At 36.3% G+C, this 13368-nt stretch overlaps 1 protein-coding gene across 3 annotated transcripts in view; it reads left to right on the forward strand.

The window, feature by feature from the left end:
- The window catches only part of USP34 (ubiquitin specific peptidase 34), a 301960-nt gene that overhangs the window by 141336 nt on the left and 147256 nt on the right, over nt 1-13368 (forward strand). For all 3 annotated transcript variants that reach the window (XM_039476272.2, XM_074399446.1, XM_074399451.1), the window contains exons 16-20: nt 2515-2729; nt 7455-7570; nt 7658-7785; nt 10285-10374; nt 12995-13090. In XM_039476272.2, the coding sequence (XP_039332206.1) occupies nt 2515-2729; nt 7455-7570; nt 7658-7785; nt 10285-10374; nt 12995-13090 (645 nt within the window). The remainder of the gene's footprint in view (nt 1-2514; nt 2730-7454; nt 7571-7657; nt 7786-10284; nt 10375-12994; nt 13091-13368) is intronic.

A 13368-nucleotide genomic window follows, 5' to 3' on the forward strand; every position in this document is an offset into this window, starting at 1 on the left:
GTAGAAATGGAGTTTCATCATGTTGACCAGGCTGATCTCGAACTTCTGACCTCAGGTGATCTGCCCTCCTTGGCCTCCCGCAGTGCTGGGATCACAGGTGTGAGCCACTATGTCCAGCCTTTTTTTTTTTTAAAAAAAAAAAAAAAAGAGGGTATCACTCCGTCACCTAGGCTGGAGTGCAGTGATGTGACTATAGCTCACCATAGCCTCAAACTCTTGGGCTCAAGCAATCTTCCTGCCTCAGCTTCCTGAGTACTTGAGACTTAAGGTATGTGCTGTCACACCTAGCTAATTCTTACAGTTTTTATAGAGACAAGATATTGCTGTGTTGCCCAGGCTGTTCTTGAACCCCAGACCTCAAACAGTCCTCTTAGTCAGTGTTATATTGGGTAGCACAGGATTAGATAGGTCTTCAGCGTCTTTTAATAAATGCCTAAAAAAGATATGAATGCTTATGGAAACTTCCCTAAATTGTGATGAAGAAAGGGAAATTTTACACATCTCCTAATTTATAAGGATAAGCTCCAGCATAAAACTTTCTGTGAAATAACACCAAATATGTGATTCTGTCATTTACTGGTGATACTATGATGGGCAAAATACTTAATTTTTCTTCATTTTTTTCATCTATAAATTGGGAACAGTAATCCCAGTGCTTCGGAGGCTAAGGTAGGAGAATCGTTTGAGGCCAGGCGTTTGATCAGCCTGGGCAACATAGTGAGGCCCTGTCTCTACAAAAAAATTGAAAGTGCTAGCCAGGCATAGTAATGTACACCTGTAGTTGTAGCTAATTGGGAGGCTGAGGTGGGAGGATCTCTTGAGCCCAGGAGATCAAGACTGCAGTGAGCTATAATCACACCACTACACTCCAGCCTAGGCAGTAGAATGAGACTCTTGTCTGTAAAAATAAAATGGGTACAATGATATCTATCTCATGGGTTCATTGTGAAGATTTCTTGGGCTAATGTGGTTGATACACAATAAGTGCTCAGTAAGTGTTAGCTGCATATTTATTATTGTCATGACAAGTGATAGTATGTGAGTTCATGGTGAATCGTGAATATGCATTTTATCAGATTGAGTTTTGCTATACTGGACAGTTTGTCAGATCTTCCCTAATTCAGTTAAGTTGTTTGGGTGAACTACATATCTATACATATTACTTCTTTATTTCCTTCACTTTTTGATTCTTATTACTGATGCAATTGAGTTTAAGGAAGTGTTTTTCAAGATTGGCATCATTGGCATTTGAAGCCATATTATTTAAAATTTTTTTTTGAGACAATCACACTCCGTTGGTCTGGCTGTAGTACAGTGGCATGATTTCGGCTCACTGCAACCTCCACCTTCTGTGTTCAAGTGATTCTTCTGCCTCAGCCTCCCGAGTAGCTGGGATTATAGGAATGTGCCACCATGTCAGCTGATTTTTGTATTTTTAATAGAGACAGGGTTTCACCGTGTTGGCCATGCTGTTCTCGAGCTGCTTACCTCAAATGATCCACCTGCCTCGGCCTCCCAAAGTGTTGGGATTACAGGCGTGAGCCACCGTGCCCAGCCTTGGGCAAGAACATTTTTTCGGTTTGAATTTGTAGCAGTGTTAATGTCGCACTGTGCATTGCAGAATGTTTGCCAGTATACTGAGCCTTACCTCTGTATTCCACTAGCATCTCCTCAGTTTTGGCAATCAAAAATATCTCTAGATATTTCCAGATTTCTCCTAGGGACTTAAATTCCCTGATTGAGAACCACTGCCTTACTGCCTCACATTACAGATACAGTCATTCACAGTTGTCCCCAGCACAGCTCATGATGAAGACAAAGCAATTAGTTTATTACAAAAGTGAGGTGCAGTATATTCAGTTCAGTACACTGCACATCTTAGTTTTGACACCTATACCCACTCCATACCTCACAAGACCTAATGATTTAGCTTTTCATTTTAGTTTATTTCATATTCTGCGTATTAATGGTACTACTTGTGAGTCTCTAAAGCAACCCTGAACTTCATGTTTTTTTGATTTTTTAAAAATCATTTTCTCTTTATGCCCTGTAATAGTGTGTTTTAGAAATGAATACTTAATTTGGGTTTGTTGGGTTAGAAGTTCCCCAATAAATATTAACTCCACCAAGGTTACAGCTTTTAATTGAAATATTTTTCTGCTTTGATTCTACAGTTGTATAAAACCATGTTTTATGGTTTCACATTGTGACTTTGAGTCTATAAAATAGTTTGTAAATAGTGAGTATTAGTGATCTTGCCGAAAATTGTTCTTTGACTTTGTTCTAGTAAGATGTGTAAATAGGCCTGGTAATATGATGTATATTATAAAATTATAAAATAGTCTGACAGTGTGAAGTTTTCAGTTTTTATAAAGCTTTCAACATTCCATGTTGTTAATAAGCAGATATAGCTTTGTTTCTGAGTGTATTTGTAAGTTTAAGAGAGGTATTTTTGTGGTTCACAAATTAGATTTACGTTTGTAATTATAAACTTTTTTCTTTTCTGTTTTGTAGGCATATGGTTGATGATATGCTAAGTGCAGATGATGTCAGTTGCAGTAGCTCCCAGGTCAGTGCAAAATCAGAAAAAAATATGGCTGATTTTGATGGTGAAGAATCTGGATGTGAAGAGGAGCTAGTTCAGATTAATTCACATGCAGAACTAACATCTCATCTTCAACAACATCTTCCCAATTTAGCTTCCATTTACCATGAACATCTTAGTCAAGGTAAGGCTCTACAGTAAGTAAAATACTCTACCTTCTTGACAATAGGAATAATTTATCTTACGTTGTTGAAAGGAATCAGTGAATCAGTAGTTAAGTTTATGATATATAAATGTTTTTGTCAAAATAATTTCTGTATGGTAGTTTTTTTCCCCAAGGAAATTAAATTATTATAAATACTTTATCATGAATATAAATGAGGCCTGCAGTTCTATCGAGATGTTCAGCTGGGAAAGAAAATACATAGCAGTAATATATACGAATTAAAGCTTTATATTTTAGAAAATACATGGTTGTATTAGAATTTATATTCAGAAATAATAGGACCTAAAAGTAATAGGAAATCACAAAAGATGAACTCTTATGATTCTATTTATATGGTATGTCTAGAATAGGCAAATCTATAGATGCGACAGGAAGGTTAGTGGTTACTTGGGGTTAGGGAAGGGTCGGAGGGTATGAGGAGGGGTGAGTTTGACAAGTGATTAATTCAAGTCTAAATCAATCTTAAAGTAATAGGACATGACCAGACTTGAAAGAATGAAGGCTAGAGGAATGTAAAGAGTAGTAAGGAATTAATGAATAAAGTGAGAAAAAAAATCAAGTGAAAAAGAGGTAGAGAATTGGCAGTTTAAAGGCCTTTAACCTCTTGTTTGGTTGGTATCATCATTTGTTGGCCTAGTAAATGGGTGTTGGGATGCCAGTACATTATAAGTAAACTTGATAGATTAGGTTTATGCTAAGAGGCTATGAACAGACCTGAAAACACAACTTGTATATTGGCGACAATTTACTTGTTTTTTTTTGTTTGTTTTTTTCCTACATGTTTTATGTACATGATCTATTTTTTTTTTTTAACATGTTTTATGTACATGATCTGTCTAGGTTAAGTTACTTTGACTTTTTTTATTGTTGTGTTATTGTGGTTGTTGAGAAAGGACTAGGTTAAGATTGAGGTCATCAGACTGAATTTGATGCCTATTTGTAAGTTGTTACCATTTCTTTTCTCAAATATTCCTTTAATCAATATTTTACCTATTTTTTACTACATGGGGTTAGAAATTGAACTAAATGGTTGTTTTCTTTTCACAACTCATTGTAGACAGGGTAAAATGATTGTATATGTTAATGCTTTCTAAATCCACCTTGTATTGCAGTTTTTTTTTTTTTTTTTTTTTTTTTTTTTTGGGGGACAGAGTCTCCCTCTGTCACCAGGCTGGAATGCAGTGGCACGATCTTGGCTCACTGCTACCTCTGCCTCCCGGGTTCAAGTGATTCTCCTGCCTCAGCCTCCCGAGTAGCTGGTAATACAGGTGTGTACCACTAGACCCAGCTATTTTTTGTATATTTAGTAGAGGTGACAGGGTTTCACCATGTTGGCCAAAATGGTCTTGATCTCCTGATCTCGCTATCTGCCTGCTCGACCTCCCAAAGTGCTGGGATTACAGGTGTGAGCCATCACTCCTGGCTGTTTTTAATGTTTTTAATACTAGAAGATCTCCTTCAACCTAGTAAGACAGTCAATTTGAAAATGGGTAAAAGTGTGGAATAGATACTGCATAAAAGATACGTAGAAAGGTCAGTAAGGGCGGGGTGCAGTGGCTCACACCTATAATCCCAGCACTTTGGGAGGCTGAGGTGGGCAGATCACTTGGGGTCAGGAGTTAGAGACTAGCCTAGCTAACATTTGGGATCAGGAGTTCGAGACTACCCTGCCTAACCCCATCTCTACTAAAAATCTAAAAAAATTAGCTGGTGTGATGTACTCGCCTGTAGTGCCAGCTACTTGGGAGGCTAAGGCAGAAGATTGCTTGAACCTGTACAGCGGAGGTTGCAGCGAGCCAAGATCACAACACTGCCCTCCAGCCTGGATGACAGAGCGAGACTACATCTCTAAAGAAAAAGGCCAATAAGTATATTCTCAGTGTCTCTTGTCATCTGGGAAATGTAAGTTGAAACCACAGTGAGGTACTATTACATACCTTTTGAAATGGGTAAAATTAAGGACTGATACTATCAAGGACTCACATTAGAATGTAGAAGTCGAACTGTCATATCTTGCTGTTGAACAAAAAATAGAATCACTTTGGAGAGCTGTGTGTTAGTCCATTACTGTGTTGCTCTAAAGAAACGGCCAGTTGCAGTGGCTGACGCCTGTAATCCTAACACTTTGGAAGGCCCAGATGGGTGGATCACCTGAGGTCAGTAGCTCGAGACCAGCCTGGCCAACATGGTGAAACCGCATTGCTACTAAAAATACAAAAATTAGCAAGGTGTGGTGGCGGTCACTTGTAGTCCCCACTACTTGGGAGGGTTAGGCAGGAGAATCACTTGAACCCGGGAGATGGAGGTTGCGGTGAGCCGATACCACACCATTGCACTTCAGCCTGGGCAACAGCAAGACTCCATTTAAAAAAATAAAAATAAAAAATAAATACCTTAGCCTGGGTAATTAATAAAGAAAAATGGTTTATTTTGGCTTACAGTTCTGCAGGTTGTTCAGGAAGCATAGTGCCAGCATCTGCTTCTGGTGAAGGCCACAGGGAGCTTACAATCAATGGCAGAAGGTGAAGGGGGAACAGAGATTTCATGGCAAAAGTAGAAATGGGGTTGTAGGGGTGCCACTCACTTGCTTTTAAACAACCATATCTCAGCTGAACTTAATGTGAGAACTCACTCACTGTGATGAGGACAGCATTAAAACATTCATGAGGGATCTGCTCCCATGACCCAAACACCTCCTACTAGGCTCACCTCAGCATTGGAGGTCACATTTCAACATGAAATTTAGAGGGGACAAAACTTTCAAACTGTATCAAACTGCTTTATCAGAAACTTAAATATATACCTACCATATGACCCAGCAGTTTTTTTACCCTAGGTTTTTACCCATGAAAATGAAAACAAGTCTGCCAAAAGATTTATTCATGTGTGCTGCTTTATTCAGAAGACCTTCCAACTGGAATTAACTAGTATATTCACATAATGGAATTTTGCTGATCAGTAAAAAGGAAGGAACTACAGACACATCCAACATCATGGATCAATATCGAAAAAACATTCTTAGCAAAAGAAGCTAGAAACAGAAGAAAGTCCACACTATATGTATTATGTGCAGTTCTAGAACAGTGAAAAGTAATTTGTAAGGATTGAAAGCTCCTCAATCATTGCCTAGGGCATGAGGGTGGGGATTGATTGTAAAAGGTCACAAGGGAATTTTCTGGGGTTATAGAAATGTTGTCTATCTTGTTATATGTATTTTAATAAAATTTTAAAAGCTAACTATCAAATTAATCCCTCACCCATCCACAAAAAAAAGACAATCCACAGACTAGAAGAAATATTTGAAAATTAGAAAGGGATTGTATTTGAAATATAAAATAATTTCATAACTCATTAGTAAGATAGCCCTATTAAAGAGAGGCAAATTATTTACCAAAGAGGTATACACATGGCTAAGAAGCACACAGAAAGATTCTCAACATCATTAGTCATTAGGGAAATGAAAATTTAAAACCACAATTAGATTCTACCATATACCTGTTAGAATGGCTGAAATTAAAAAGAGTGACTGTACTACAGTGTTAGAGTGGATATGGAAGAAAGGAACTGATACTCTTGTACACTGCCGATAGGAATGTAAAATAGCACAACCACTTTGGAAATCTTTTCTGCTGAAAAGATTTTTGTCATACATAATACCCACTGGGCATGGTGGCTTACCCCTGTAATCCCAGTACTTTGGGAGGCTGAGGCGGGCATCATGAGGTCATCAGATTGAGACCATCCTGGTCAACATGGTGAAACCCTGTCTCTACTTTAAAAAAAAAAAAAAATTAGCTGGGCATAGTGGCGTGCGCCTGTAATCCCAGTTACTTGGGAGGCTGAGGTTGCAGTGAGCTGAGATAGTGCCACTACACGCCAGCCTGGGTGACAGAGTTAGACTTTGAGAAAAAACAAAAAAACCTATACAATACCTTATCTCATCGATGTCAGTCCTCAGTATTTACCGAAAGAAAGGAAAGGAAAGGAAATTACACAAAACTTGTTCCACAGGTGTTTATGGTAGTTTTGTTAATAGCCTAAAACTAGAAACTATCCAAATGTCCTGTACCTGGTGAATGTCTATACAAAATACAGTATTTCTATAATAGAATCTTTTAATTTAATTGAATGTTTTGGGTAAATCATCTCCAATAAAAATAGTGTGTGTTTTTTCTTTTTAAAATATGGGGATTATAAAAGACTATATAGGTCATTTAGAGGAATGTCTGTTGGTTAAATAGGTATTTCAAATATGTTGTCTTATTCACACTTAGTTTCAAGTATTTATGCACACTTCGCTTGATGTGAAAAATATTAAATATTCTTACTATAATTTAGCAGACTATAGAAAGGAAATGATTTCACTCTAGTCTTATCAAATTTAAATAACACTATTCTTTTCTGTAAATAAGTATTGCATCATGCTGTAAGCCATTGCACCAATGGCTTACACCTCTAATCCCAACAGTTTGGGAGGCTGAGGAAGGACATTACTTGAGGCCACAGGTTCAAGACCAGCTTGGCCAACATAATGAGATTCAGTTCCTATTTTTTAAAAAAGTATTGTGTGTTTTTATTTTATGATCTGAGAAAAATACACTTTTTTTCAGATTTGTTAATCATGTGAATGCTGTAATTCAGTTAGCTGATTTCTCTATAGTGTGCTGTTTTTTTCCCCTTCAGGACCTGTAGTTCATAAACATCAATTCAACAGTAACGCTATTACAGACATTAATTTGGATAATGTTTGCAAGAAAGGAAACACTTTGTTGTGGGATATAGTCCAAGATGAAGACGCAGTAAGTTATTTAATAGAGCCAGACGACTAAGAAATTTCAGCAGGATGCAATTAGTATAAATAATAACTTTATATACTTTTTTCATAGGTTAATCTTTCTGAAGGATTAATAAATGAAGCAGAGAAACTTCTTTGTTCCTTAGTATGTTGGTTTACAGATAGACAGATTCGAATGAGATTCATTGAAGGGTGCCTTGAAAACTTGGGAAATAACAGGTAAAGAGGAATTTAAAAATTTTTGATGCAGTTGTCAAAGTATTTTTTTGGGGTGGGGGACAGTCTTGTTTACTAGGTGTGATATTTTTATACTATTTTATGTACCTGTATTAATCTGTATTTTAGTAATGTTTATATTAAGTTTAGAGGTGGCTTCTTCACAAGGTTCATATTTTAGCACTCAGTGTTGCTCTTTTCAGCACCTTTTACCATTTTTGGTTAGATCCATCCAACAGAAACAAAAACATAGTGATACTATCTTTTAGATTCTGGAAACACGCCTGTTTTCAAATTGCAGTTAAATTTTCTTGAACTGTCTCATAAAGGATGCTAAATAAGTGAAATTTTACTTCAGCTAAAATACAAACACTTTGACAACAGCATTGTTCTTCTGTTTAGGTGTATCCTTTGTGTGTCAGCATTTGTAGTATAGAAAAGACTAGGTTGGTAACTCATCAAGTTGTGTACGTTAGATATGTACAGCCCTTTGTCAGTCATACCTCAAGGTATTTTTTTGTTTGTTTTAAATTAGGTTAGTGTTTTTTCTCTAGTTTGAATTCTGCCTCATATTTATGTATACTTCTCATTGGTACTCAGTTGATTACACATTTCTTGATTTTCAGTATTCTTCCATTGATACAGTTTCATGTTTCCCTTGACCTATACTGCTTTGATTGTGTTCCATTCTGTAATGTAGTGAAAATACGATTCTGGTGTATATGTTGACATTTGAGTTATTAATAAATTGTCTTCCACTCACATCTGTGTAGGGCTGCTGTGATTGTTTAATTTTATTGAGTATCTAAGTGCTTGAAAATATTTTTCCCCAGTTGAAATTTAAAAGTACATGCTATATTTTATTTTGTTTCTGTTGTTTTTATTGTTGTTTTTTGAGACGGAATCTTCTTCTGTCGCAAGGCAGCAGTACAGTGGCACAATCCTGGCTCACTGCAACCTCCGCCTCCATGTGCAAGCAATCCTCCTGCCTCAGCCACCCGAGTAGTGGGACTACAGGTGGGCATCACCATGCCCAGCTAATTTTTTGTATTTTTAGTAGAGTCAGGTTTCACTGTGTTAGCCAGGATGGTCTTGATCTCTTGACCTCGTAATCTGCCCATCTCGGCCTTCCAAAGTGCTGGGATTACAGGTGTGAACCACTGTGCCCAGCCTTTGTTTTCCATTTTTAGTTCTTTAAGGGGTAATACATAACAGTTATAGTAGAAAAATTGCTTGTTCATGTACATATAAGAAGCCACTAACAGAATTCTGTAAAACGATCAGTTGCCTCCTTTGCTATACATTCTTCTTCTTCTTTTTTTTTTTTTTTTAACATGGAGTCTTTCTTGGTCACCCAGGCTGGAGTGCAATGGCATGATCTGAGCTCACTGCAACCTTTGCCTTCCAGATTCAAGAGATTCTCCCACCTGAGCCTCCTGAGTAGCTGGGATTACAGGCATGTGCCATTATTCTGGCTATTTTTTGTATTTTTTTTAGAGACAAGGTTTCACCATGTTGGCCAGGCTGATCTTGAACTCCTGACCTTAGGTGATCCTCCTGCCTCGGCTTCCCAAAGTGCTGGGATTAAGTTTAGTTCCTCATTACAATTTGTTCCTCCTCTTTTAAGGCTCATGCAGCCAACCTCCTTTCCTACTTCCAGGATTTCTATGTCAGTATCTGTCCTATACCTGTTCCTTTCAGAGGATAGGCAGACTCAAATGTACTTGAAGTTTTAAAGGAATTTCCTTTCCCCTTTCTGTTTCTTCATGCTTTTGAGGTATGTGGCGTGCTTCCATTAGTAACATGGTTTGGTCAGGTGCTGTGGCTCACGCCTGTAATCCCAGCACTTTGGGGGGCCGAGGTGGGTGGATCACAAGGTCAAGAAATCGAGACCGTCCTGGCCAACATGGTGAAACCGCGTCTCCACTAAAAATAGAAAAGTTAGCTGGGTGTTGTGGCGCACACCTGTAGTCCCAGCTACTTGGGAGGCTGAGGCAGGAGAACTGCTTGAACTGGGGAGACCGAGGTTGCAGTCAGCTGAGATTGTGCCACTGCACTCCAGCCTGGTGCCTGGCAACAGTGAGACACTGTCTCAAAAAAAAAAAAAAAAAAGGTTCATAAAGCTGTGATTCTCAATTTGAATGCAAATCATATTGAAAATTTAGGAGAAAGTGGTCATAATGACTTATGAAGAAATAGTTTTATTTTAAAAAGATTTTAAATGCTCTTCACTTGCTTTTGTACCCAGATATTTATAGCATGTTTTACCTTAAAAGTCTTGGATTGGAATTTTTAAACTTGGAGTTTTTGGCCTAATACATATAAAGTATAAAATGAATTTATACTTTCGAGAAAAAAAATGTAACGTTTGTATAATAAGTTATCTGTATATAAAATTCATGAAATCTTTCAGCATTTAAGATTTTAAATAGCTGAATTTCTATAAAAAGAATCACTCATAGTAGTTAAAATTATTTTATCTACATGTTTTTGCTATTTCAGGTCAGTAGTAATTTCACTTCGTCTTCTTCCAAAACTATTTGGTACTTTTCAGCAGTTCGGGAGCAGTTATGATACTCACTGGATAACAATGTAAGTACATAAACAAAAGTATTAAAGATGTTTTTCATATATTTATAGTTATTTGTAAAGGTTTTGACTAACCTACAAGCTTTTACTCTGCACCAGGAAAATTTCAGTTTTATGTGGTTTGTTTTCTTAGATTTCTCTGCCACTTAGCCCTGTGGAGATTATACCCTGATGAGCAGGAAAATCTGGGTTTGTTTTCTTTGTAGTATGAGAAAAGCACTTTAGGAATTAATGCTGTATAATTGGGAGATTTTTAGTGTACGCAGGTATGGCAGAGTACTTTTGAAGAAGAGTCACACTAAAGTAAACTTTTGAGTGTCTTTAATTTTTTCCATGTCTAGGGATTGGCTTTAGACCTAATGTCATGTTTGGGGTAATCTTGATACTACCCTATTGTAGGTTGAACATGTCTAATCTGAAAAACCTAAAATCTGAAATGCTCCATAATCCGACATTTTTAGAGCAGCAGTGTGATGCTCAAAAGGGAATGTTGATTGGAGCATTTGGAGATTGGATTTTTGGATTAGGTATGTTCAGCTGGTAGGCATCCTGGAAATACTCCAGAATGTGAAAAAACCTGAAACACTTCTAGTCCTTGGCATTTCGGATAAGGAATATTCAACTTGTACTCCTTTACATTTATGGAGAACTTATGATTAATGAATGTTAAAATAATTTTTTCAAACTTTTATGTCTCATTGACCCCATGTTTTAGTAATAGCCTAGAGAAAATTGTGTGCCACAAACAGTACATTAAGAAAATGTGAATGCCAGATGTAGTTAATGCACCAAAAGTAAACTAAATTAAAAAAAAAAAGTGTTGTTTTATTAGGCAAAACTGTATGCAGGAGGGAAACAAAAAAAAGAAAATGTGCTGTATATTTTATTCTAAATAAGCTTTTGGAGAGATTTCAGAGAGTTGAATTTTAGGGAAAATTTGACTTGTTGAAGGATTGGTTTGTGAGGTTAAGTTCTTAATTCTCAGAACTTAGGTGGCAAGAACACTTGTTTGCTTTCACAATGGAGTATCACTTTTACAGTTCTTGGAAGTCTGTACTGTAATTCCTGATTGGATGAAGTTAGTTCTTCTGAGTCATATACCTTGCTGCTGCTTGTTCTTTTAAAGGGGATTATGTTTAATTTGAACCTGAATATGTTTAATCTGAACCTTTATTAAGTATCTTAGTCTGTTTCTTTGATTAATACTACAATTAAGAATCCAGTGAAAGTTCTATTAGTGTAAGGGAAGGTCTTTGAGCTTCCCAAGAGAGGGGTAGGGGAAAGCATTTAATATCACTGAAGAATGAGAATAGTATGAGTCCTTTTTCATTGTCTCTTTCTATAATTTTTAAGTGGCTGAATTTCAAAATTCTAATGGAATAAAGACATTCATTTGGTGCTAACACGGGCGAGTCAGTGTCATTATAGTCAGTGGAGGTGGTTCATATTAAGTAGTAACTTTCTCCTATAGAGAGGGCAGTCTCTGAATGTTCATTTACTTATGAAGTACCTGAATCTAAGTAATACTGAGTGGAAACCGTTTTAGCGTGTTCCTTAAATTAAATGTAAATAAGCTTAATTAAGGAAAATTTACAGGGTTGCCATTACCACCAGAGATTGTTACCCTAAGTCTCATAAAGTACATCACTTCAAAGAACTCGAAGCTCCTGTGGTTATTTGACATCAGTAACAACAAAACTGTCATTTATGGTGAATCTAGTATGTGTAGCAGCACTCAATATTTAGTACATATTATCTCATAAACTCATTCTAATGGCCCATAGTTTAAAATTTGGAAACTTTTATCCTTGACTCTTAGTAAATCTTCAGACAGACATCCAGAAGTCAGTTTACTTGCCTGAAGCCATGTTGTAGCAAGTATATTGGAGCTAGTTTCAAACCCAAAGTTTTCTTTTCTACCACTTGACCTTTATTTAGTGATTAGCAAAGTGAAAGTTATTTATATTTGAAATATGACTATAGCATAAACATGATGTAAATTATGTTGGAACTTTTAGAGTTTTAATACTTCTACATCTGTACAGTTTAGCAGATAAATCGCTAGTAGGTTTTGCATGAAATACATTATATGTTAATTAGGGAAGTTATGGACCCTGGGATTTCTGAATGTATATGCCACTATTTTTATTTTAGTACTTCTAGGTTATTTTACAACTCAGTGCTGGGTATTTGATTTTTTAAAAAAAATTTGTTTAAAAATAAGCAAATTAGTCACAAAAGATATATGCAGTAAGTTTATTGTATGCCTTCTATATGCCAGTATTCTGCTAAGTAATGACCAAAGCACATAGTATTTCCTTATATGAAATGGTATTATGCTACTTTTAATATTAACTCAAATTAGTCATTTATTTATATTAGCACTTTCACAGACACTGAATATTTTGAGGTTAAAGACTTATAAAGGTACTTTAAATTCATAAAAATGAACATTGCTTTATATCTTTTCACCATTCAAATATAAATAAAAGTTGTATATTTTTGGGGAACTTAAAAATTTTACATTTGAAGACTTTTTAGATTGGCATATTTACTGTCACAGCATGGATGTATTCTCTTACCCTGTCCACTTTAAAATTATTTTTTCTTTGATTTGGGCCAGGTGGGCAGAAAAAGAACTGAACATGATGAAGCTTTTCTTTGATAATTTGGTATACTACATTCAAACTGTGAGAGAAGGAAGGCAAAAACATGCACTGTAAGTTCCTCTCAACTGGGTTAAATATGTTTGTGTGGCTTGTCTTTCCTTTGAAAGGTAGTTTTCCAGCATTTTGAATAATTGTAACAGAAAACTTTATAACGTTATGAAAAGTCTGCTAGAACTTTTTAAGCTGAAAGATACTTAGGAGATCACTCTTAAATTCTTAGGTAAATATAGCGGAATCACTTTTGGGGGTTAGTTAACCTTCACTATTGAGATTTGTTCAAAGGTGCTGTTTTTGGGAGTCAAAAAGAAAAGTATTTTTTCAGAAACCA

The sequence above is a fragment of the Saimiri boliviensis genome, chromosome 1 (assembly GCF_048565385.1).
Source record: "Saimiri boliviensis isolate mSaiBol1 chromosome 1, mSaiBol1.pri, whole genome shotgun sequence".
NCBI classification, from domain to species: Eukaryota; Metazoa; Chordata; class Mammalia; order Primates; family Cebidae; genus Saimiri; species Saimiri boliviensis.